At 36.8% G+C, this 24796-nt stretch overlaps 1 protein-coding gene across 1 annotated transcript in view; it reads left to right on the top strand.

The window, feature by feature from the left end:
- Nucleotides 1–23207, top strand: part of LOC148956587 (cytoplasmic tRNA 2-thiolation protein 1-like) — a 90325-nt gene extending 67118 nt beyond the window's left edge. The window contains exons 6-7 of the mRNA XM_089091312.1: nucleotides 16043–16222; nucleotides 23113–23207. Of these exons, the coding sequence (XP_088947438.1) occupies nucleotides 16043–16222; nucleotides 23113–23207 (275 nt within the window). The remainder of the gene's footprint in view (nucleotides 1–16042; nucleotides 16223–23112) is intronic.
- Nucleotides 23208–24796: the final 1589 nt, after the last annotated feature.

The raw sequence follows: 24796 nt of genomic DNA on the forward strand, positions 1-24796 counted from the left end.
ATTCACTCTCAGCCATCTTGAAACTTCATTTAGAGATTCTCTTACACTCTCTAGGAGCAGCCTCTCCGACTTTGCAATCACTACTAAAGAAGTATCATCAGCAAACATAGGTATTGTAGCTGCACTATACTTTTTGACGATATCACTCATTCTTGTTTCCAGTTTACTTACAGACTGTGGAAGATCATTCACAAAAATAAAAAATAGTATGGGTCCAAGTACCAAACCCTGTGGAACTCCACATTCAATACAATTTTTATCAGAATCCATATTACCAATTTGAACATATTGTTTTCTACAAGACAAAAACGAATGTAAAAACGAAAGAGCTGGGCCCCTAATCCTGTAAGTTTCACACTTCATTAACAGAATGTCATGACTGACCGTATCAAAAACAATATCTAAAAATACAGTTGCCACTTTATATCCATTTTGTAATGCCAAATTAATAATGCTTGTCAAATATATATTTGCTTGCTCAGTAGATTGATCTTGCCGGAATCTAAATTGCGTAGGAGTAAATATTCTCTGGTCTTCTAGGTACTGATAAATTCTGACCAAAAAGCATTTTCTTGTATCCTAGACATAATGGGTAAAATCGAAATTGGTCCTTAATTTTCAACATCATCAGTATTCCCTCCTTTATGTATCAGTACAATTTTTGCTGATTTAAAACAACTCGGAAACATTCCCTCTTTTAGACATTGATTAATTAATGAAACAAAAGTTGGAGCAATCACTTCCCAAAATGTTTTTATTGCTCTAACTGAAACTATAGCAGAGCCAGTAGCCGAACCTTTCATGCTATAAACAATTTTTCAAACCTCAGATTACTGAACTGGAAGTAGATTTAAAGAGATTTCCAACTCCTTAGATAATTTTGAAAAGTCTGGTTGCCTGGTTTGCTTATAATCACTTCTTTCACTCTCCATCCAATTTTCGAAAAATGGTTAGCACATTCTTTACAAATTTATTCTTGATTTGTAATACTGGTTCCATCTTTACGGAATACTTCCTGAGGGATTCCACCAGGTGATTGTCCTAAAGCGCTTATTATCACATTCCATGTTTTCGACGGACTTCCAGATGTTTTTTCAAATTCTATTTTATAATAATCTTCCCTTCGCAGGAGTCTGTTCAGGTCATTACGATATCTCCTGCTCCCCTGCTCTGTAAGATTTTCAGAAGAAAGAAAAAAGAAATAAAAAAGAAGGGCCCAATTCAAAAATTTTAACGACGATTTTTGCCAATTTTCCAATCTTCCCGAATAAACAAGTAGAATAGGGGAGATTATTTGTTGCAAGCGCCTTTATACCTACAGGGAGTTAAGTCTCCCTTAAATTGCAAGGAATAGGTAGCGAGGACCGACACTTCGCTTGCTTATAGGTGCTCAACATGGTACAGCCGTCTCTATAGCTCAAACCAATCCTGAACTTTCTCAAGTCAAACAGAAAGCTGGATATAAAGCTACTGTCGAAAAGATATGCGACTTCTTTGATTTAGCAGCTTTACGTGACGCTAAACTCGAACTCCTTCAACTAGCGTTCCCTGAAAGAGTAGCTTTAGCCACAAGAAGCCGCACAAAAGCTGAATGTGATAGGAATAATATCCCAATTCCAACTTTCGTCATCACCCACACATTTCAAGTTCCACAGTTCCCCGTGTCCAACTTCTCTATCCTGCTAAGTGAAATTCGAGATCTGAAGAGCTCAGTGTCCGTGATAAACCAGTATACGACGGGTGTTAAATTGACAACTTGCCCAGATGCTGGAGCTACAGCCCTAGAACAACAAGCCTCTAACTGGTACTGTAATTATAGAAGAGGCTCCGTGAATGGATCCCCTGACTAGACTACAAACACTTAGTCAACTTCAGTCCAAAGATGGGATTTAGGAGGTCAGGGAATTAAGAAACAATGAACTACAAGTTAAATTCAGCGATGTTGTAAAAGCTAAAGATTTTTGTGTTGAGGCTCCTAGTGCCCTTTCATAAAATTTGCCAAGTGGCAGCAGCATCAAACGCAAACTCAGGGAAGAAGAAATTTTTTGGTATAATAACAGGACTTCCTATAAAAATAGATGCTAGCAAACTGGTCAAACACAATCCAGGCCTCGTCGAGGAAGCTTACCGTTTTGGACAAAGTAAAACATTCAGACTGACTTTCAAAAATATACAGACCATGAGCTTTGTAATGTCTAACGGAATCAAGCTTGGATACGACTTTTTCCGGGTAGATAAAGGGAGGCCCCTCGAAGGTGTTTCAAATGACAGAGCTTCGATCAACTCATTGAAAACTGCGTAACAAGTCCCAGATGGGCAAGACGTTCCAGACCACACTCAAGCAACAAAGATGTACCGTTTAGCGGAGGCCTTTAATATATTTCTTGTAACGAACCTCATATCTACTTCAGGCGAAGGTGCCCAAAATTGAAAAATATTCTGGGAAACAAAAATAATCAACGGGCATATCTCTAAAGTTTTTAGTCTGAATATCAATGGTTGTCACAACAAAGAAAAAGACATAGATGATCTCCTTCAAATTTATGACGTGCTATCTATCCAGGAGCATATGCTTTCTGGGACGAATATAAACGTTCTGAACAGATCCCGCTCGCACGATCTCTTTTTAGAGCCAGCGAGATCTACGGCAGGGCGTCCGTCTGGATGCTTGGCAGTATACGCTAGGAAGGAAGTTTTGGCTAAGCCAACAACTAGAAGCAGTAGTCTGTTGTGCGTCTCTGTTGAGGGAATTGAGTTCATCAACATATACATGCCTACTAATTACAAAAATACTGTCTCTCTGACAAAGTTCTCAAAAGCAGCAGGTTTCCTAAGACAACATTTGGAGTCTCTTGCGCTTCGTGGGTGCAAGAGGCTAATTGCCGAGGACCTCAACTGTGACCCATACAAGCACCATATTCTATCCGATATTTTTATGAATTGTCTCCCCACTACTTTTAAGATTTGGCCGAAGTCTCTGGATTTTACGTACACCCATACTAGTGGTCATACTTCCAATATTTACCACGTACTTTCATGCACATCCATTTCTAGTCTTCCAGTTACAATTTGCACTGATAATCTGATTAGTGACCATTCTGGACTTTCGTTTCAGATACATCCAACACCCGGCTCTATTTACACTTGTTCCAGAAAGTGGGTCTACAAGCAAAATTAGGAGAAATGCAATATTACCCTTTACGTTGCTACAATTGCTTCGGTCCTAAGTTGCATCAAAGTTCCTTTTCATCTACTCGGCTCTGGCCCTTCCAACGTCTTAGCCATGGTTGATTTTAACTCTTATTACCATCTAGTAATCCATGCTCTGAAAGTTGCCGAAGCGAAAGCGGTTCCTACAAGACGAGCCAAAATTAGGACAGAAAAACCGATGTGGTCCGAATCCACTGAACTCCAATCGCCAAAACGACATCCAAAAACCTGGCTAAGCATTTGGATTGCTTGTGGAAGACCGCTATGCGGGACTGTATTCGAGCTGAATCTGAGCACAAAACGCAAATATAAAGCTGAAATGAAGAGGTACCGAATTATCGGGCAACAGTTCACTGGAGATAACAAAATCGTGGCTAAGCCTAATCAGACCAGACAATCGTCCATCTAGTACTTCTCTGACACTACATGATTGGCACTCTTACTATACTTCGACGCATGAAGATGAGAATCTTATTATAACCAATCAATACGTAACGGAAGTTTCCAGCTGGCTTGCACATTTCTCAGGGCAGCATTGCGTTGTTCCCGTTTGCCTTGAGAAGATCAAGTTAGCTGCCAGAAAAGTACTTTCCAAAGCTAAGAATGGGATGGACAGCGATGGTCTTTCAATAAAACAGCTCAAGCACTTACCTGAATGCTTCTATTTCCATCTTCAGCTTATCTTCCAGATGTGCATCTCCAGGAGTTTTGTTCCAAGCTCTTTCCTGGAAAGGGGTCATTTCATCTGTCGCCAAAAAAGGAAAAGATCCAAACAAACGCAAATCTTATAGGCCCATAACCATCTTGTTCATCTTGAGCAAAGTGTTTGAAAATGTGATCTTCTCTGAGCTTGATACTGGACACTTTGGGGACAATCAGCTTGGATTCCAGAAAGGTCTCAGGTGCCCAGAGATTGCCTTCTTGCTAACGTACTTATGGACTCGGAAGGAAAAAATCGCCTCTTTATATGTGCACTATTGATATATCGAAAGCATTCGATAGAATCAATCACATGCAAGCAATGAATGCTCTACTGCACAATGGAGTAAGTTCGAACATAGTGAGTATTCTGAAATTTTGGTACGAAAATTCGACTGTGTTGGCCAAGTGGAAAGGCAAAATTTCAGATCCTGTAAAAATCAGAAGAGGTGTAAGGTAAGGCAGCATTCTAAGTCCTCTTATTTTCAACTATGCCATCTCCAAGATTCTGGGCCGGATCTCACCCTCTCTCCTATTGCACGGCACTGACTTATCTTACTTGGCATACGCTGATGACGTCCTTCTGCTCAGTAGATCCAAAGCAGACTTACAAGAGAACCTGACTCGACTCTGAAGTGATTTTCAATCTATTGGGCTTTCTATCAATATTGATAAGTGCGAATTTTTGTCCTTTAATGCGCCTTAAAGTGATTCTGTCACTCTCGGAAATCATGTTCGGTCCACAGTATTGGAGCTGCGATATCTCGGTATAACGATTGCGGAAACAATTATTAAAACTAGACAAGCAATTGTTAAGCAAACAACTAAAGCCACTAAATGTGTTTATGCGTCTGTAGTACCGAATCGTGGACGATATTCGAGGAAATCTCTTGCCTAGATTTATTGTTCAGTCTGCTTACCACACATAATCCTTCTGCCATCTATCTTGCCGGTGCATCCCACATGCTGTCAGTGAGAGACACTGAAAACATCAAAAAGTGCTACTATAAATTTGCAAAATTTTTTCTCCACATACCCAAGCGTTATAGGAATTCCCGCCTTGAAAAATATGGTCTTAAGGAGCCATCCAAACAATGGTCTAGCATTCGAAATAATTCAGTGCTAAAAGTTAATTTAGATAGACGACGTTTCTCACCTGCATTTACTTGAGTGTCGTGAATTACACTGAGTGTTGTATCTTTATCTTTTTGAAGCTGGTTTCTTTTTTTTTTCTTTTTTCTTTTTGTAGTGCTCCACTATAATCTATTTTTGTAGATGGTGGGTGAATGAATGTTATTATTATTATTATTATATCTTATAATTTAGCTCATTTATATCGAAGGGATGACGCACCTTTTTCTCATACAAATTATTCTTCTTCTTTATCGATATCAATAAACTTGGAGTAATCCAAGCGTTCTTTGAGGTTTTTCTTCTATTTTCCTTAATGTTCTTAGAGCATTTTTCCAGGGATTGCTGAACTATTTGGTAAAAGACTCTAAACTTAGAGTCAATATCTGCAGAGACTGAAAACTCCGTATTCCAATCCTTATTGGCTAGCTCATTTGTACATTTCAGAAGTGCATCTTTATTGAGTACCACCCTCAGCTGGAGACTCCTCATCTTTGCGGACTTTTCATTATCAACACTTATTGAGTAACTTGCAAATATGTCAAAATGATCAGAAGCATCACTTATAAGAACATTTGGATTACCAGACATATAATTTGAAAATATGTTATAAAGACGTTTCGACGACGTCTTCGTAACATGGGTACTAATATTAATAGCAGAGATATAACCAAATGAAATCATCAAGTTTAAAAATCGGTCTTTGAATATTATCAAAGGCCATATTTTATCCATTATTCAATAGATCAATGTTAAAAACTCTTGTTACAAAAATAGGACTTTGATGTGGGATCTTTTCCAACTGTTATTCAAGCAGTTCATAAAACTCAATAAGAGATCCTGACGGTGGCCTATATACAATCAGAACATAACCGCAATGTCCAGCCAGGTCTTAACTGCAAAATAAAAGACTTAAAACCATTTCTTTATTGGCTATATTAAAATGTCCTTTCGGATACTTACCCGGATGTCGGAACGTATATACGCTGCCAGTCCCCCGTGTGGGTAAAGTTGACGATTTTTCGTGCATACGGTATATCCTGAAATATGTAAAAGTTCCAAATTATGGTCATTTAACCAAGTTTCAGTCAGTCCAATTGCCTGAAAAATAGATAAATTGGAAATTTCATTTATAAAATCAAAACTTGAATTCAATCCTTGGCAATTCAAATGGAACATATTAAATCAATCCGAAACTTCACTACATGTCATCTGCATTTGGCTTACGAATAAATATTTAAATCAGACTCCAACCTATAATAACCATCAACCTATAATAACCATTATACCTACTTCCAAAATTTACCTTATTATTTTCCACCTCCAACACATTGATTTGTCCTGGAGGAGACACCAATCTTTCATCCAAATTCCAAGCCAAATAGACAAACTTGAGTGCGACTCCACAAGGGGCATATTTCAATATATTCTAATTCTAAATTTATTACATGCTGCCCAATAACAATAATAACACCAGTAATAATAATGAGATAAAAAAAATAACAACAGCAGAAAAATAAAAATTCCAAAAAACAACAATAACTCAATACGGTGCACCTTGCATATTGGGTACCTTATCATATTTTTACTTTTTTTACACTTCAAACAACCAACCATGGACTATATGAACCATCAACTATGAACTCCTTCTTTTTCCCGCCAAATTTCTTTTTATCACTCATTAATCACCTGCGTCCCTTAATCACCAAGTGTCCTTAATCAATCGGAACTTGAATTCGAACAGCTATTTTTCCTCGTAAGCTACACTAATTGCCCCCATGTTGGTTACGAAATGAATGATTATTCGTTGCATAATCAAGTTCAGGAATCAAATCGTCCGGTGAATATTTAGCACGTGTTCCATTGGGGCAATTTAAAAGTAAAATAGGCAGAAAAGTTTTCGAGATCTAAGCGTCTATTCTTACTTTATATAGTTTCGCCCTTTTAATCAACAAATCATTTCTTGTTTTGCAAACTTCAGCCGGGACATCATCACTGAGGTAAATATCACGGAACGATGACACTGCTTTACCTTTCAATTTCTCAGAATTTTTCAAAATATCAATTTTCGATTTTTTATCAGATACTTCAATACGAAAAAATTTCTGTTGCTTATTCACTTGGGTTACCTTGAATGGTGGGACAGGAACCATTTCGACTCCTTTCATAAGAATACTTTTGAAGATATCCTTCGCATTCTTTAATACGAACTATACAATCATCAGCTATTACTTTTGCTTCATTCTTTAGAGATTCTTTGATTTGCTGAAGCTACCTCACTCGCTCATCGCTTTCAGTCAGCTGTCTTGCAAATCCTGCATGTGATATCTCCAAATTCGCCACTTTATTTTCAATTCCTTTAATCCTATTTTCTAAAGAATCTAGCTTTTTTCCATTTTCTATTACCAAACTGATAACAGTATTTAGACTTTCCGTAATTGCTGAAATCTTGTATTTGTTTGTAGAATCAGTGCTGCTAGCAGTAACGCTAAGATCATATTCATCTTCTCCCTTCCGAGTGCTTTTTGTATCCTCTCCAGTATTACGAGGTTGCTTTCTTTTACTTCCCATGATTATTTTCCAGACAACAAAATTAAAGATCTGCTTACCTCATTTAGGACTAATTATTTATTTACGTGGGTCCGTCACGTGCAGTTTTCTACTACGTTGATTTGGGCATGGCTAACACCCCTCTTCATAAAAACTGTTCCAAATAATCCAAGTTTCAATTAGGAAAATTCCAAACTGCCATTTAGAAAATCGTAAATCCACTCGTCATAAACACTAGACACCCCAAGCAAGGTCTTAATCTATCAAACGCATAAGCGCAATCAATATTAACAGGTGGAAATTTGCACATGTGAAATCTCAAGTTCGAATGAATTCTAATAACTTTCACAATAGAACTTCAGATTCAGTCTACTTATAATTTTTAGTTTCCGTTATATATTTAATCTGCTTTGTATGTTCACCTGTTAACAACTGAATGGCTACTGACAATATAAAAAAAGAAATGTTTCAAAAAGAAACTTGATTTGCCGATATATAGAAAACATTTGCTTTTTGTTTATTGATTTCTTAATACCTGTTGTATTTGTAAGCCCCTTTTGTATTTGAAAGACCGGCGCTACAAACTTCCAAATGGTTTTGTTTTAACATGATGAAGAATGAGTACAATCCAACGTACTATCTCAGGTAAACAATAGTTACAAAAAGAGCTATCCGTAATCTTTTTATACTTTTTTTTTCCAAAAAATGCATGTTGAATTAGAAGAACAGTTTCGTTTTTTCAATTAAGGTGTAGGAAGTATGCAAAAGATCCGGAAAATTTGATCCCTTGCATTCTGGTTCCATTTTCATTATCTGCAACCCCGAATTCAAGTTGGCCATCCAGAAGCTTTGACGCTTCATGGGCTTTTACTTTCATCCTGCTAGTTGAATGAGTGTTCTGGCTGATATGCCAAATTTGCAATCTCTGTTTTAGTCCGCGCATATGTGGATCGGATGGTATTTAAGAGCTTTCATAGGAAAAAGACGCTTCCCATGATATCCAAACTTGCTACAAAAGCGAAGAGTTTATAGCCCCTGCTCTCAAAAATTTTTAGCGAGTAGGCCTACTTGCTAATGAAAGACATCTTTTGATTTGTCTTCCGTATCATATTGTTACTACAGAACGACCTGAACTTCGATCGTCCTTCTCCAAGGGAGAGTCCTAGAGCTACTGTACTGTAGTAACTGGTGGATAAAGATGTAGCAGGCCTATTATTATTTTTAACATTATACTTAATATTTCGGGATATGACCCGCGCGGTTTTTTTATTGTATGTTATAGTAAAAAAGCATTTAAACTTAAGATTAAAAAAAATATTCCTGAATCAGCTTAATTTGCGACTTTCACTGACTTGGTATTTTTTTTTTTTTTTAACATGATCGTGAATTTTTGGTTACTATGGACTAGAGAAAGTGCTTTACTTAGTTGCGGTGAATGCCGTAGATACGATAATTTTCTATTCTTTTTTGTTATCCAAACCTAACATCATTTCTTAATTGCTTACTAGGCTGTAGCTTTCACTGCAACCATGAGAAAGCAAAAGCATGGTGAACTAGATTGCTCTTATTTATACATTACTTTACTCAACCCGTATATCACTCACAGGAAAAACCCTTCAATTTTTTTCTTAGTAAGAGCTAAGTACAAACGACGTTGTCATCACGTGTGCCCAAGCTGCTCTTTAAAGTAAAAGACCTATTATAATTTGCCTGGGAAAAGGGAAAGATCGACTGTGAATAACATTTAGGAAATGTCAATATTTCTTAGGATAAAACAATTAAACTCCAGTTTAACAACGGTTTTATGGTCTATGGTTGTGAAATTATATGGATCACTTTTCTAGGTTTAACTTTCGACCTTTTTTTTTTTTTTTTTTTTTTTTTTTTTTTTTTCTTTCTTTCTTTTTTTTTAATATACTTCCCTACCACTCCAATTGTATATTCTGCTACGTCACAAACTATTTTCCTAAGACTAGTGTTGTAAATAAATGGTAAAATTGGTCACGTTAAAATTGGGTGTTTTTCGTATTTTACCCTAATTATACGGACCGTTACCATTGCGGTACCGTTATTTTATGTTATTTAAGTATCTTAAGTATTATACCGATTTTTTACATATTTTAATGAGATATTTGACAGTGCCTTGAAGTTTTCACCGCGCAAAACCACCCAGAGCTGGGAGAAACAGGTTTGGATATGAAATATGATTTTTACTGAATACAACGCATGACAAAAGAAAGCGATAGAATTGTTAATTGTGCTGATTAATTTTGTTGTGAGGTGTTTTGTAATTGAGTGATAAATTGGCATTCGATTAGCCCTTCTCTTCTCTTATTCTCTTTTAAGAACAGCTTACGTAATTTTTCCGCTTAAACAGTTTCAGAAAGCAGCATCATTTGGCCCGTGGGTTTGTAGCATTATTACCTGGTCTAAAAAAATATTTGACTCAAGGTTGCCACTTTTAGCACGAAAGTGTTAAATGTAACACCAATTCATCATGTGTAACACTGTACATTGAATGTAGCATTTTTCTCGTACTTGACCAAATGTAGCACTTTTGTGCTACGATTTTCCTCTTTTTTTTGTCTTGGACGAAATAATGAGGATTTTGAAAGCAGGCACAGAGGGATTAAAAAAGTGCGGACCGCCTTTTTTCCATGTTTATTCGGAAAGTTCGGCGCGAAGTTTCATATAACAAGACATGGGTCCTATCGTCGTTGCCGTTGGCTAAAAGTAGCGTCTCTGGAAAAAATGGTCAGTACTGCAAGCCATCTGCTAGCAAGATGACATCAGCAGGATTTACTGCAAGCAAGTACATCTATGAGTTTCAATAGATTTTTTTTTTCTCCTCTGAATTTTAGGAGATCTAAACAGAACTACACAGGTTTGTACACTGGTACGCACCTATATGTCTAGGCCTAGTTTTTTACTCCAAATCTTTGGATAATAAAAGAAATGAAGACAGTGCTGCTAGGAAGCTACTTTGATCTCAGGCAGTTAGGAAGGAATAGTAGGAATCATGCAGAAATTGAACATGAAGTAGCAGGAGAAAAACAGTCAGTCACTGAAGAGTCTTTGACTGACTTTTAACCCAGAAGAAGAGTCAGTCACTATCATGCTCACAATTTGAAGATGAAAAGTGAGGGCTACGAATTATTCGACAATTAATCATAGGCAGTGCCTTAGCGCTGCCTAAGTAAAGAGCGAAAAAACTGAAGATAAATCCAAGTTTTTATTTCAGGCTTTGCATGTAGCTGTCTGAAAAGAAGAAGTCGCGCATTCAAAAGCTTGGTTTTCAAGCATCATGAAAACTAAGCTTTTGGTAATTGCGAACTTCTCAAATGAGCAAAAAAGAAGGTGAGAAACGAGAAGCAAACAAAACCGCCGCTAATTTTTGCTATCGCTTTTGGATCTTCCTCCAGAAACTATAAAACAGAATTCCTTATAATAGCGTGTCCAGACTATCCGCTTTCTGGAAGAAAATTGGACGGAAAACGGGGAGCTGAGACTACTACTTTCGTGCCATTTTTTGTTTCCGGGGCCGGATTATCAGTGGGTCTAAAAATGGAAAAATGAAACGTAAAACGGTAATACGGACTTCTTTTCTGGAAAAATTGCCAGAAGAAGGAGACGATTTCGATAAGTGATAAGGAAAAGTAATTTTTAACGTGGTTTAGAACAGAAAAGAGGACGGTGTCTAGCTGAGGCTCTAAAATCCTTTTTTAGGGTTTTGGCAAAAAAAAACAAAAAAAAAACAAAAAAAACTTATTTGATGATGATAGGCACTGAATGAATTGTTCAGAAACTTTCTGAAAAAAAGGTCAGTCTAGACTGGTTTTTCTGCTTCCAGTTTTCCGTCCCATTTTTCCAGAAAACGGTTAGTCTAGACTGGCTAAAGATGCAATTACATGATGTATCATGATGCAATTACATATATCAGAATATATTTTAGAATATTTTTTATGCCAGCCAATAATCTAACCACCCTTACATACGGGTTGTGTACTTGCATTTTACCATTCAGCGCTCTAATCAGCTCAAGATACATTTTTATTCTTTTACATTAAAAAAGATAAAAAAAAAACTGACATAAAAACAAATCTAAGTAGGTTTAAACGGACAGCCTTGTTTTCTGTGAAAAGTTGTGGGTATATTTCTTGATAAACGAAGAACATGAGGATACCTAAACAGTTTTATTTTAGTGGATCGAAATACACAGAAATCATGTCAGACTATAAAGGATGACTGATTACAGCAGGAATGATTACAGCCCAGTTATGGTATTCAAGAGCTTTTATGACCCCCTACTCTCCACAATTTTGAGCGAGTGCTTCCTAATGAAAGATATCTTGATTCGTCTACCGTATCGGATATCACGCCTCAATCCTCAAAAAATCGTCAGGGTTTTTATCTAATGTAATTAAGAATGCTAATATTTTTTGGAACAATCAGAAAAGGAAAAATGGAAAAAGAAAATAAAAGAATTGAGAAAAAAAGAAGCCATAAAAAGGGAGGCAACTAGTTCTGTGGACATGGCTAGCTCTGTGCTGAGAAAGACAAGTACAATCTGAAAAAATAATAAAAAAAAGACAGGAGGTAGTGAAATATCACTCGAAAACTGAGGAGGCTGTAATGGCGGGGACGAAATGGAAAGAGAAAACAGCGGAAGAGTAATTAATTCCGATAATTTTTATTTTATTTCAAAAAATCCTTAAAAAAACATTTAAGAAATGAGAGTTTTCATGTATTATAAAGAAGCGCTTGCCAGTATCTTTGGAAACGTACTACAAGCTTTGGAAACGGAGTACAAGCATTAAAAACGTAGTAACCTACACACTTCGGAAACGGAGTACTAACTCCTGAAATGGCCTACAAATAGCTGAGCCTGTGAATTTTCTATGTACAGCAGTTGGAAGAGTATTCTGGACAGTGTGACTGCCCAAGAGAGCTATTCCGGTGCCACCACAGGGGTACACCTCTTCTACGATTTAAACCCCAACAGCTCAGACTCAGACTAGCCTTTAAAGTCCTAACCAGTTTAAGCTTTGTAAACGGGCCGGACCCTTTGAAAACGGAGTAAAAACTTCGGAAATGGTGTTCAAACTTCTGAAATGGAATATAAACTCTGGAAACGGATTACAAACTTAAATTGATACAAGGAACCCCCTTCCCATAAAGATAAAAATACTACTGGCATAAAACCCTTTATGTTTGGACCTATGGAAACCAGTGATTTACAATTTTTCTTTTTTGTATACTTGAAAGATTGTTCATCTGATGAAAGAAGAATTTGTCCAAATTTAATCAACAGTTTTAAAGATTTTCACTCTTCTTAGAATTGCTCTCCTCTCTCCAACAGAATAGGCTAGTCAATGAAGCAAAGTTATTTTTCTGAATTAAATGAATAATAATAATAAAAAAAACGAATAAGAAATCTTGAAATCTTGCAAAAAGACATTTATAGACTGGAAACAAGACACAAAGTCTATTCTTTGTGGAGGGGGGGGGTATTCAGTGAGTAAAATTACCTGCCAGTTTAAAAGATCTTTTTGATATTCTCGCCGAGTGCCAACAGCTTTCTCTTTTAAGGGGAAAGCATTTTGAGGGTGTTAACTTCAAGTTCCCGGGGATTCTGCAGACGACTGTAAAAAGGACAGTCAGGCAGTTATGTAAATATGTAAATGAAGCATTGACATCAATGAGTGAAACTTGATATTTATATTATTTTTCTTGTGGAGTGTATTTAAGAATACTGTGGTGTATAGCCTATTTTTTGGCTTATAATAAGTTTATTATTATTATTATATTGCCCAAATTTATATATTTAATTATATACGTGTTTCTCATCTATTCTGTTACTTGTCTTTGTCTTGTCTCGCGCTAAGCTGAAAGAAACTAACGAAGAAACCGGTTTGTTCTCGAATTTTACACAGCGTAAACTTGAGTGAGTGTACCAAAATTACTTCTCCCTACGGAAAATAAAAAAACAAAACTCAAATAAAATTCTCAAATTTGGACAGTCTTATTTTTCGAGGGGGGATATTTTCATGTGGTGGGCATTTTCCATGGGGGTATTTTCCGAGGGGGAGAGGTAATCGAATGGGGGGGGGGGTAAACGCCTAGAAGCAGCCATTCCCCAGACAGACCGTTTCGATGTTTAATCTGAAATCCCATTTGAGATACGGCACCCAAGGAGTCGTGTTTGGTGGCCTGTATTCATGGCTTTGTTGACCTCAGTTGACTTAGTGTTACAATCAGAACCGTTCAAAGGGAGGGAGAGGTCAAGCAGTCCAGGAATCTGTGGGTAGGGGGGGCGTCGTGGCTGGGGAGTTGCTCACTATGGTCAAATTTTTCACTTTTGTTCGGCTTTTTTTGCTTATATTTAGTCAGAAGGCGGGTGTTGTAATTAATTTTTACCTCGATGCCACCTACCCTTGGAACGGTTCTGGTATTAGTTGTAGTATTAGTACATTTTGGGCCAGAAATTCAATAAATTAACGTATATTTAGTCCAATAAAATCTGAAGGAATGATGACAAGAGTATTCTTTTCCTGCATTATTTGATATGGAATGCACTTGATACATCAGGCAGGTCAGTCTGTTCCTACTTTTGCATTTGTAATCTTGATATGAAGTAGTATTTTACGGAATATCCAAGAGTTATTGCATACAGTAATGAAAAATAATGACTATTCGGGTGAACCAGGCCAGTTTTAAAAGTGACACCGTCCCCTCTCTTCATAAGAAATGTCTGAGATCAGGTATGGGATTACTTTCAGAAATTTCAAGAGAGTGTCAGTTTTCAGCCATATTTTCCATTTAATAACGATAACTATCGAAAACAGTTGTCAAAACCAGATATAAAGGGCTCTTAAATTATTTATTGGAAATAAAATATCTTCAAAGAATCTTCCATATTATAATTATAAGAGAATATATCAAATATATACCCCCCCCCCCTAAGCCTGGTGTGTAGCCCACTTTCCTAACCGTCTTGGGAAATTCTGATACAATTTTTTTTTTACTTAAGAAATAATTCTTTGATACCTCACGTCCTGCCAAGACTCTGACCTGCGTGCACCTATGACACCAAATTAAAGAAATTAATTTTTCATGCTTACCCGCACGCCACTGCTCTAGGGAGTGTGCGAGAACGTTTTCCATAGGCTGGGTGTTGTATGTAGAGTTAGTCTGGGCTAGCCTGAGATCGGAATTTTCCTGTTGTGTGCAGTGTAGACATGAGAATTGTACACTTGGACATTTGTCTAGGTTAATTTTTATCATTATTATTACTCAATCTTTGGAGCCGCATGAGGATGCATTATAGAAAGTTATTATGTAATTAAGAGACCTCTTCTGAGTGTCTAGTCATCTAGGGCGGTATGTCATCACTACCAAGTAAAGCTTTTTTTATTTTTTTTTTATAGTAATTTCAAGTAATGCTTTACTTCCTTAAATTTCAGCCTTTACGTTTATATCTATGTGACTGTGGTTTCTGTTTTGAAATGATAAAGCTAAAAATGCTAGCACTGTCCTTAAGTACAGGAAATAAAATGTCATTTATTTGGGCCTAAATTTGAATATTCTTCCTTAGATTAAAAGGAATTTAACCTAAATAGATAAGCTGTATTGCAGAAATTCAAAAGGTCTTCATTTTAATGGTAAGTAAAAACAACTCGTGCCCCGTAACCTGTGCTACACACGAATTTCCCTCATATCCTCCTCCTTGAATTATTTATACGTTTTTTTTTTTGGCAATCCAAAGGAAAAAAATATTGAGAACAAATTTTTTATCTACACTGTCTTCTTGTATTTTTGTGTACATTTAAAACCATGGCTCCATTGTTTATGCGTTTGGCGGTTCAGCCTTTTTTTTCGAAGTTTTTTTTCCCTTCCCTGTCTACCATGTCTTCACTTCTGTTTGGTATCTAGCTCTTCATCTTGGACTCATTCACAATAAAGCTACTCGAAAATTGTACTAAATTAGATTGACTGGAAATTAATAGGGTTAGATTGGCTGGATTTGCGAAAACTAGACATTTTGGCGTAAGGTTACACTGAGTCTCGGGCAACGCTTCATTCCGATTAAAAATATTACTATTTTTAGCATTTGGTGGTAATAAATATTACAAAATTATATACATGAAACTATTTATGTCTACTTGTTTGTATATATCTAGTCCTGTTTGCAGTGCCAGAACAATGAGTGCTTAAGTACTGTCTTTTAGTGCGTTCATTAATTTTGCGTATTGGAACTAGAGGTTTTTATTAGTAATTTGTTTCTATTCATTGCTTGTAAAAGATTACTTGAAAACCTAATGTCTCATGCTGCTACTCACACAGCTTGTGAGGAATACACATTTTTACTTTAATGGAGAAATATGTCAAATGTTTTATTGATATATGTTTCTTCTTTCATTCCATTCCATTAATAATTTTCAACGTTTTCAAGGTTATAGAGATGACAGTTTAGAAACGGTTAAGAGAAATCAAATTCAATATGACTTACCCTTGAAGATCTTATCATATGAAGATTTGTATGGCTGGACAATGGATGCTATTGTTCAAAAGGTTAGAAATCGTTACATTATTTTAAAAGCTGAAAATTCACTTTCTTCAAGCTTAATAATTCGTAAATTGTTTTTCTTTCCTTGGAATGACAAACTTGTTTACATTTCAGTAAAGCCTTATTTCTGCCAACTCTATACACAGCCTCGCTTTGGAAAGTTTGCTTAGAAACTGCAAATGATTTTTTTACATGACCGAGATCAAATTTTATATTTGTTTGGCACCTCTTACTCTAGTAAAGCTAACCCAAAATGATTGATACAGTAAGCATAACGATAGTTAATTATAGATAAACCTGAATAAGTAAAACAGATTAAACTGAGTTGATAAAAGGGAGAAAATAACTGAGAGAATCTTCTACGAATTGTCTTTTTAGAAAACGCGCTTTAGAAAACGCTTGTCACTAGCAGCTGGCCTTTTTAATAATCCTAGTATAAATGTTCAAAGTGATGTTGTTGGCTGAAAGCAAAAGGATGTATCTTACGTTTTATAGTTTTACAAGAAAGTGGAAAGAAGGATTTAAAGGCTTTCGCCAGAACACTTTGATGTTTCAGATTTTGGGTTGAAAAGCCTTCAAAAACTACCGTGTGAGGCTAAATCATTCGGTATCTTGCTCTTTGGTCATAAAGTTAGTTTTGGTAGTCTTTGGGCTAGAGGCATTGGGTCATCTTTTGTCGAAATAATAGCCCCCCCCCCTCTCCCTTGCATGAAGTAAATGTTTTTCCGCAAATATAGCCCATTGATAAAGTCCTTCTCGTGGAGTCTTTCTCAAATTCTAATTCATGCCCCCTCCCCCAAGTGATAGGTAGCCCCTTTGTCGCGGTCACTACCTTATATTTGTCGTTTGCCTTTGTCGCGATCACTACCTTATATTTTTTCGTGTGGTGGGCACATGTCACTTTCCATCAATATAATACTTTTACTCATCAAATAATAAATAGCTAAAGTAAATACGCAAGATAAATATGATAGGGAAAAAGAAAGACGGCTCAATCTTTCAATGCGTAATAAAATAAGGAGGAAGCGAATAGTGCCCATTTTCTATAGTTCTATAGACCTAGACATGCATTTGTTTAAAGGACACTAATTGTTAGAACAAAACACAGCTTATCAATGGTTATCTAAGTGAATTTGAATTCCAAGGATTTTATCATTATTAGTGAGAAAAGAGACTTTAGTCTATTATTTTCCACTGTCTTATCTGAAATGTTGTACCCGTTTTTCCATATTTCCATTTTGTCTTATTAGCCTAGTGTTACTTCGATAACGGATGAATTTTGGTCGACCAGTTTAGGTGTTACTTCTCTATGGGTAGAGGAAGGACGTATCTAAGGAGGGGGGAGGAGGAGGTACCCGGTTTGAGCCTCTCCCCCCCCCCCCCTAAGAAATTTTTGCCTAACTCGTAAAAAAGTAAAAAAAAAATGCATTTAAAGAAATTTTTGATGCATTTTGTAAAAAAAACTTTTCATGTGGATTTTTATGTGACTTTTCTCTGTTCTTTGTGATAAAACATACTGCTTATAATACAGAGTTCAATATCATGACAAAATCTGAGAAGTATTTCACCCTTGGTGGTTGACCCCCCCCCCTTGTCCAGAATTGCCCATGGTGTCTTCAAGTCCTTTATTTGAGGGACTTACAATAGTGTTACATACAATAGTCCCAAATCATGAACTCGACGTCTTTCTTGGGAATATTATCTGTGTTGTGCTGGAGATGAGCGCACAATTCTTTGGCTTCTTGGTCCCCCTAGGAAAAGTTTAGGGCAAACTGGAATAACAGTCATGTTGACAATGAATCTCTTGAGACAGACGGGGGTGCCGTGCCCGGAGACTGGTTGAATGGCAAGAATTTTACCTTTTGGCTTGCTTAGAAAGTAGGAAAATGGCACCTCAGCGATGAATTCTGTCATTTCCCCCATATCTAATGAGGATTACTTCGTTTATTGTTTTGATAAGTCTTTTGATAGTTCAACGACGTTGACCGTTAATGGTTGAGCTCATTTAGGACCAATCGTGCTTTTACGAGTTTAGCTAGCTTGCGTATATTTAATGTTCCAAGTAAGAGTGTTGTCTTAGAGGCTAATATAAATGAAACCTTAATGGAGAGATTTCTGCCGTTAACATTTTTCCCTCTAAGAACGGATACTCCCATTCCGGGTTCTGCGAATTTCAGTAATTTTTCCCGTTGCTGAGGGAAGCTGTACCGCCGCTGGGACGTGCTCACAGGTCAGTGGAACCTACACTGTGTAAATCAAATGGACCTCCTTTCTCCTCTGCTGGCATTTATGCACCCCTATTCCCCCTCCCCCTAGGTGTGGGTGGCCCAGCTTTCTTTAGGGTCCCAGGGACAGGGCCTCCTCTTGGTATGTGCTTTCTTGAACCTTTGGAGGTTCCCTTCATATTTTACGGGAAATAAGGGGTTCCAATTTGGCCTAATCAAACTATTGTATATTCTAATTCGTACATCACTTCCAACTTTGTTGTTTCAGGCAATTTGATATTTTGTTGACACTGACTGACCGTCTTCTGTTTGTTGGCACTGACAGTCCACGATAATTTAGAGAACTAGTATGAGTGGTTTGCTGAGCCTGTTTCTCCCTTTCTAAGAATCTTTGGAGATAATTAATTAAAAAACTTTAACTTTAGAAGAGGCTCAGTCTTTTTCCCTGAAAAAGGACTATGTCAATATAAAACGAACAGAAATTAATTAAAGACACTTTTTCCACAAAATAAGTTTTTCAAAAAAAGGAAAGAACTCAATTAAATCAGAAATGAATAAGAATGGAATCAAATAATCTACCAAGCATACAACTACCACAAATTAGTATCAATAAATAAATGAAACCCAAAACAAACAGAAATTAAATTAAATAACAGAGTCAAACTCAAAACGAGCAGAAATTAATATGAGATGGATTCTAAACCCCTATGCTTTCTAAAAGCCAGAATATAACTTGTATTTTATCGAAAAAAAATCAAATGAATTGACTGAAAAAATGTGCATTGTCAGTTTAATATATATATGCTGGTATTTATTCCTTAAAATCTCAATTAGTTTTTATTTTTTAACGTTATAAAAATGAAACATTTAAAAGAGATTTTTTCAGTAAAGTACAAATTATATTCTGGCTCTTAGAAAGCAAATGAGTTTAGAACCCTACTCATGTTAATTTCTGCTCGTTTTGAGTTAGACTCTGTTATTCATTTTAATTTCTGTTTGTTTTGGGTTTCATTTTAGCACTAGTCCTCTCAATTTCCAATCGAATGAGCCCCTTTTGAAGCTTCTACGACAAAACTTTCTGTAAGAACCTTATATGCCACTGCTATTTTCATAATATTACGGTGCAGTAAATAAATTGATTGATTGATATGCCCCAAGGGCATAACTTACTACCCTTGTCCTAGGGGATATGGGGGGAGGGTTGTCATCCTCAAAGACATAATTTCCAGACCTTTCAACTACGGTGAACAAAATGGCCATATCAAAATAATGATCGTAAATGTTTGGGGAAATGATGGGTGAGGGGGGGGGGGATTCTCCCTCCGATTACTTTTGGCTAATAAAAAGGGCAATAGCCCTCTCAGTTTCCAATCGAATGAGCATTTTTGAAGTTTCTACGACAACGCTTTTCTATAAAAAACCTAATATGCCCCCAGGGCAGAACTTACAACCCTTGCCCTGAGGGGTGTGGGGATGTTGTCATCCTCAAAGACCGAATTTCCAGAACTTCTACGGTGAACAAAATGGCTATCTCAAAATTTTGATTGGATGTGTTTGGGGAAATGGTGGGCGTGAGAGAGGGGTTAGTTGTCGTCCAATCACTTGTGACTGTTAAGAAGGCAGTAGTCCCTTGAATTTCCAATCGAATGAGCCTTTTTTGAAGTTTATACGACAATGCTTTCTATAAAACCTTATACGCCCCGGGGCATAACTTACAGCCCTTGCCCTGAGGGCTATGGGGGGGGGGGGGGTTGTCATCCTCAAAGATGTAATTTCCTGAACTTTTTACTCTGTTGAACAAAATGGCTATCTCAAAATTTTGATTGGATGTGTTCGGGGAAATGGTGGGTGTGAGAGGGGGTTAGTTGCCCTCCAATCACTTTTGACTATTAAAAAGGGCACTAGCCCTTTGAATTTCGAATCAAAGGAGCTCTTTGAAGTTTCTGCGACAATGCTTTCTTTAAAAACCTTATATGCCCCCAGGGCATAACTTGCAGCTCTTGCCCTGAAGGCTGTGGGGGGAGGGGGTGTCACCCTCAAAGACATATTTTCCAGATCTTTCAACTACGTTGAATAAAATGGCTATCTCAAAATTTTTATTGGATGTGTTTGGGGAAATCGTGGGCGTGGAAGGGGTGTTAGTTGCCTTCCTATCACTTTCGGCTATTGAAAAGGGCACAGGCCCTTCCAATTTCCAATCGAATGAGCCCTTTTTGAAGTTTCTACGACAACTCCTTCGATACGAAGTGCCCTGGTCTAAACAAAGAAACAAAGCCTATGATTTCTTTCAATTTTTATGGCTTCAAAAATCTCGAAGGTAAACAAGATATTGAGCTAAGAGGACCTCAAATCAAGATCTAAAGGAAGCTCTTCTGGGTATTTTTTGTTGTTGCTCAATCATCATCTCAGCACTTCCCTTTGAAGCATCTGATTTGAGCGTATTCCTCGTTTGGTAAATTGAATGCCTTGGCTTGTTTTCTTTGTTCCTCTGTCAATGGGGATTGTCGGCAAAGTAATATTCTCGATTTTTTCTGTCTTCTTGAATCAAAGAAGTTTGTTCTTCGTCCTCCGGCGTTTCTCCTCCAGCGGACATAACCTCCTTTATTTACTGTAGGTAAATGCTCTACCCAATCTTACTGGTGACTTTATGTTGTGAGCTGAAAGATTATCACAGACAAAATCGAATGTGCATTTTTTAGGTTAATCTCAGTCACCAAATTCTAATGCAGAAGATTCACTCGGCGCACCATTATAATTTGTAGTATTATTTCCATGGCAATTGTCTTGTAATTTTTGTCTTCCATTGAGGAAAAAAAGACGAGTATTTAACAATCTACGGATTTGTCCGGTTCTTTACTTGTGGCTCTATCTTTACCTCTTTTTAAACCAATTATTGCTTGTATAACAGTAACCAAATTTTTAAACTTAACTTGCGTAAAAGATAGAATTTTGCGTTTCCTATTTCGAATAAACTTATATTTATCTTAAAAATAGTTAAAACGATTAAAATCGTCATGACTTGTTTCTACAATTAAATAACAAACGGTTATGGCAACGGCTATGGTCAGAGTGGACTTTTCAAGAGTCTACCTAACCAGAATCGTGGCTGCAGAGACCGCGGCAAGGTTATGTCCAGGATTGGTGCCCCTCGAGGAAATTATAACTTAGTAAACGACACAGTATGGTTTTTTTTATGTTTTTGTGGGTTTTTCTAGGCTGAGTAACTTCTTCCTGGATATTTTGTCTATTATAGGCTGCCTCTCCATGGTAGCATAATATTTTGCAGCCATGAATAAGTAACGAGTCGGAGGTAATAGGCTTGATTCAAACCATTTTCGAAAAAAGGCAGTTATATTAATATTTCCTTGAGTTCGGGCTATTTCATGTATTCTTGTGATGGAATAGGATAGTCGCAGCATTCTGAGAGAAACGAGGGCCTTCTGCTATCAGATTGCATAAATGTTTCATATATTTTAGCTAAAAGCCAATCAAAATTTTTTGATTTTATTTCTCAGTAATATATCATATATAGGAAAAAGTCTTCGGCTTTTTGTTAGCTAGTAAAGAGCGAACCACATTTTTGAAACTTGCTCTTCGTTAATATTTGTTCTGTGTCATTATGAATAATGGTTCTGCTGACGAAAAATATATGCATTGTTTTTAAAAAATTGCATCTTACTTTAATTTAATCACTTTTGACGTTTAGAAAGAGCTCTAGAACTGTTAGTTTCCAACTGAATAAGCCCCCACCCCTCTCCCTTCTATAGGAAGCGTCCAGAAAAAAGAAATAATGCATGGAACCCATATTATGTTGCAAGTTTGTCCAAGTGCTACCAAATGAGGGCACCCCCCCCCCCAATTTTCACGCATTTTAGTAAAAATCAAACTACGAGCTGAACCCTATTCTCTTCAAAAAGAATTATCAAAACTATCATATGAATTGTAATCTAGTATGCCGTTTCTCTTCTCGCTGGAATCCTAGGTTTCTTCGGTTCGAACCCTACCCATAGCAACTGAAAACTTGAGAAAATGTTTTGAAAAATAACCTGTCAAGTGAGGAAGAATCGCTGTTTGAAACTGATCTATGAATGATAACTTCGATTTGGATTAGTCTTAATGGTAAAAGAGTATTGCAAAAACAAATCTATGGGATTTTCACAAAAATAGCCCAAAAGTCCCACAAAAATGATGTCATCAAAATTAAAACGGTCCATAGCCGAAGACGTTCTTTTTAAAAATTCCCAGGGTCTGGAGCACTTTGGAGGCAACTGGCTGAGCATGTTGGTCAAGCTTCAATTCATCATCCACAAGTATACCCAGGTTTTTTTCGGCGGGGGAGGAACCAATCATTTGCCCAACACCATGTATTCCGCGCATATGATACTGACCCCTCACATTCTTTCTGCCAAAATGAATTGTCCTGCATTTCTTGATGTTGAATTCTTACCTCCAGAGTTTTGCTCAATCAGTGAGTTTGTTTAGGTCAGCTTGTAATAAGGCTCGCTCTTCTGTTGTTTTTGCAGGGCTGATGATTTTCGAATCATCAGCGTACAGGTTCATTTTATTTATGACAGATTGTGGGGCATTGTTGATACAGATGTTGAATAATATTGGGCCAAGGATCGTTTCTTGTGCGTTCCCTGTGACTCCACTTTCCACTTCAGTACTATCCGACGAAAATACCTGACCGTTTTCTCCATGCACCTTTACGCTGTGTCTTCTATCTTTCAGGAATGCGATCACCAACTCAACAACCTCCTGGCTTACCCCGATTGCAATTAATTTTGCCTGTAGTCGCTGATGATATACTCTGTCAAATGCTTTGACAAAATCTAGGAGAATGGGGTCTACTGGGTTTCCTTTTTCTAGGAGCTCTATGACAAAATTGTATGCGTCTATCAGATTTGTATCAATGGATCGTCCTGATCTAAATCCGTGCTGACTGCTTAATAAGATTGCTGGAGGTGATGTGACTGACAGTGGCAGTATTTACCATTCCTTCCAGAATTTTCTCAACAATGGATGTAATGCTAATAGAACGGTTATTTGATGGGCCTAATTGGCTGCCACCTTTATAAGTAGGGGCGATATTAGCATTCCGCCAGTCTTGAGGCACTGTCTTTGTACCCAGGGATTTTTTGAAAAGTTCTGCGAGAGGCAAGGCTAATTCTGCATGAACTTCCTTTAGTGTCCGAGGGTGTATTCCGTCAGGCCCTACAGATTTGTTCTGGTTCAGATTTTTCATCCATATAATTGTTGTATGCTTGTCACAAGATGATACAGGAATCTCTTTCACTTTACTCCATGATTCAGGAGCATCTGCATTCTCAATGAATGACCCATCTTTTCTTGAAATTTAGTTGTTTTTTTTCCTGCTTGTCCTATATTTCTTTTTCATAAGGATAAAGATTCTCCGGAATTACTGAGTGGCAGACAAAGTGTCGAATCGAAGTTTCATTTACTGGGTCTACTTTTAAAGTTTCCATGTTTAGTTCAGATTTAAAGCAATTACAAAAATTGAAAGACTCGTCAGTATTATAAGTTTTTTTTTTGCTCTAGAAAACGCAGAAAACTGAAGAGAATTGTATTCTTGGTATTATGATGTGACTCTTGCAGGAAATAAAACTACTTAATCCGTAAAGAGTTCTATAGTGCCAGAGAGTGTCGGAAGCAGTATAAAGGTGCCGAAACATTTTCTTAAATAGTCAGAAATGTTCCGTCATTATTAAAAGAAAAAGCAGTTAATGTTTGAACAAAAGAAAAATGAAAACAATGACAGCAATACAGCCTAACCAAAATTCGCTAGATGAAGTTTGTGACTTTTATCTGACGTAGTTTTCCACTCTTGCAAGTACAAGTAGTCTTTGGTTTGTTTACGCGAGTGTTTAAAACGCTAAAAAAAAAGCTGTGTCTGTTTAGTCATGTCACCCCCAAATATAAGAAATGAGTCCCAATGTATGTTGCGCAGTATTACCCGACAGCTTGTAAAGTTGTTGAATATCTAATCAACCCTTTTCATTTATTTGAAAGCCATAGATTGTCTCGTGAAGAAATAATACAAAGTTACACATACAAGATAATACTTAAATTATCCTAAGTAGTGACAGTAGATACTTCAAACCAAGTTCTCACTGCCCAAAGCTCCAGACTCTTGTGATGACATTTCTTATACTTAATGTGTCAGAATATTGTTAACGTCCAGATTTTTAGTTTATTGCCTGAAAAAAAAATGAAAATTTCTCAGAAAAAAATGATATATTGAATGTCTTTTCTCGCTTTATGAAATTAGATAATTTGTTGTGAAACTTGCTCTTGTGGAATGAATTCTATCTTTTTTGACCTCTTTAGACTGATGTTATTTATCAAAGCATGAACAGAATATTTTATGGAAATATTAAAGAGGATAATATGATAA

The sequence above is a fragment of the Artemia sp. Qi Xiang Cuo genome, chromosome 1 (genome assembly GCF_049724085.1).
Source record: "Artemia sp. Qi Xiang Cuo chromosome 1, ASM4972408v1, whole genome shotgun sequence".
In the NCBI taxonomy this organism is placed as follows: Eukaryota; Metazoa; Arthropoda; class Branchiopoda; order Anostraca; family Artemiidae; genus Artemia; species Artemia sp. Qi Xiang Cuo.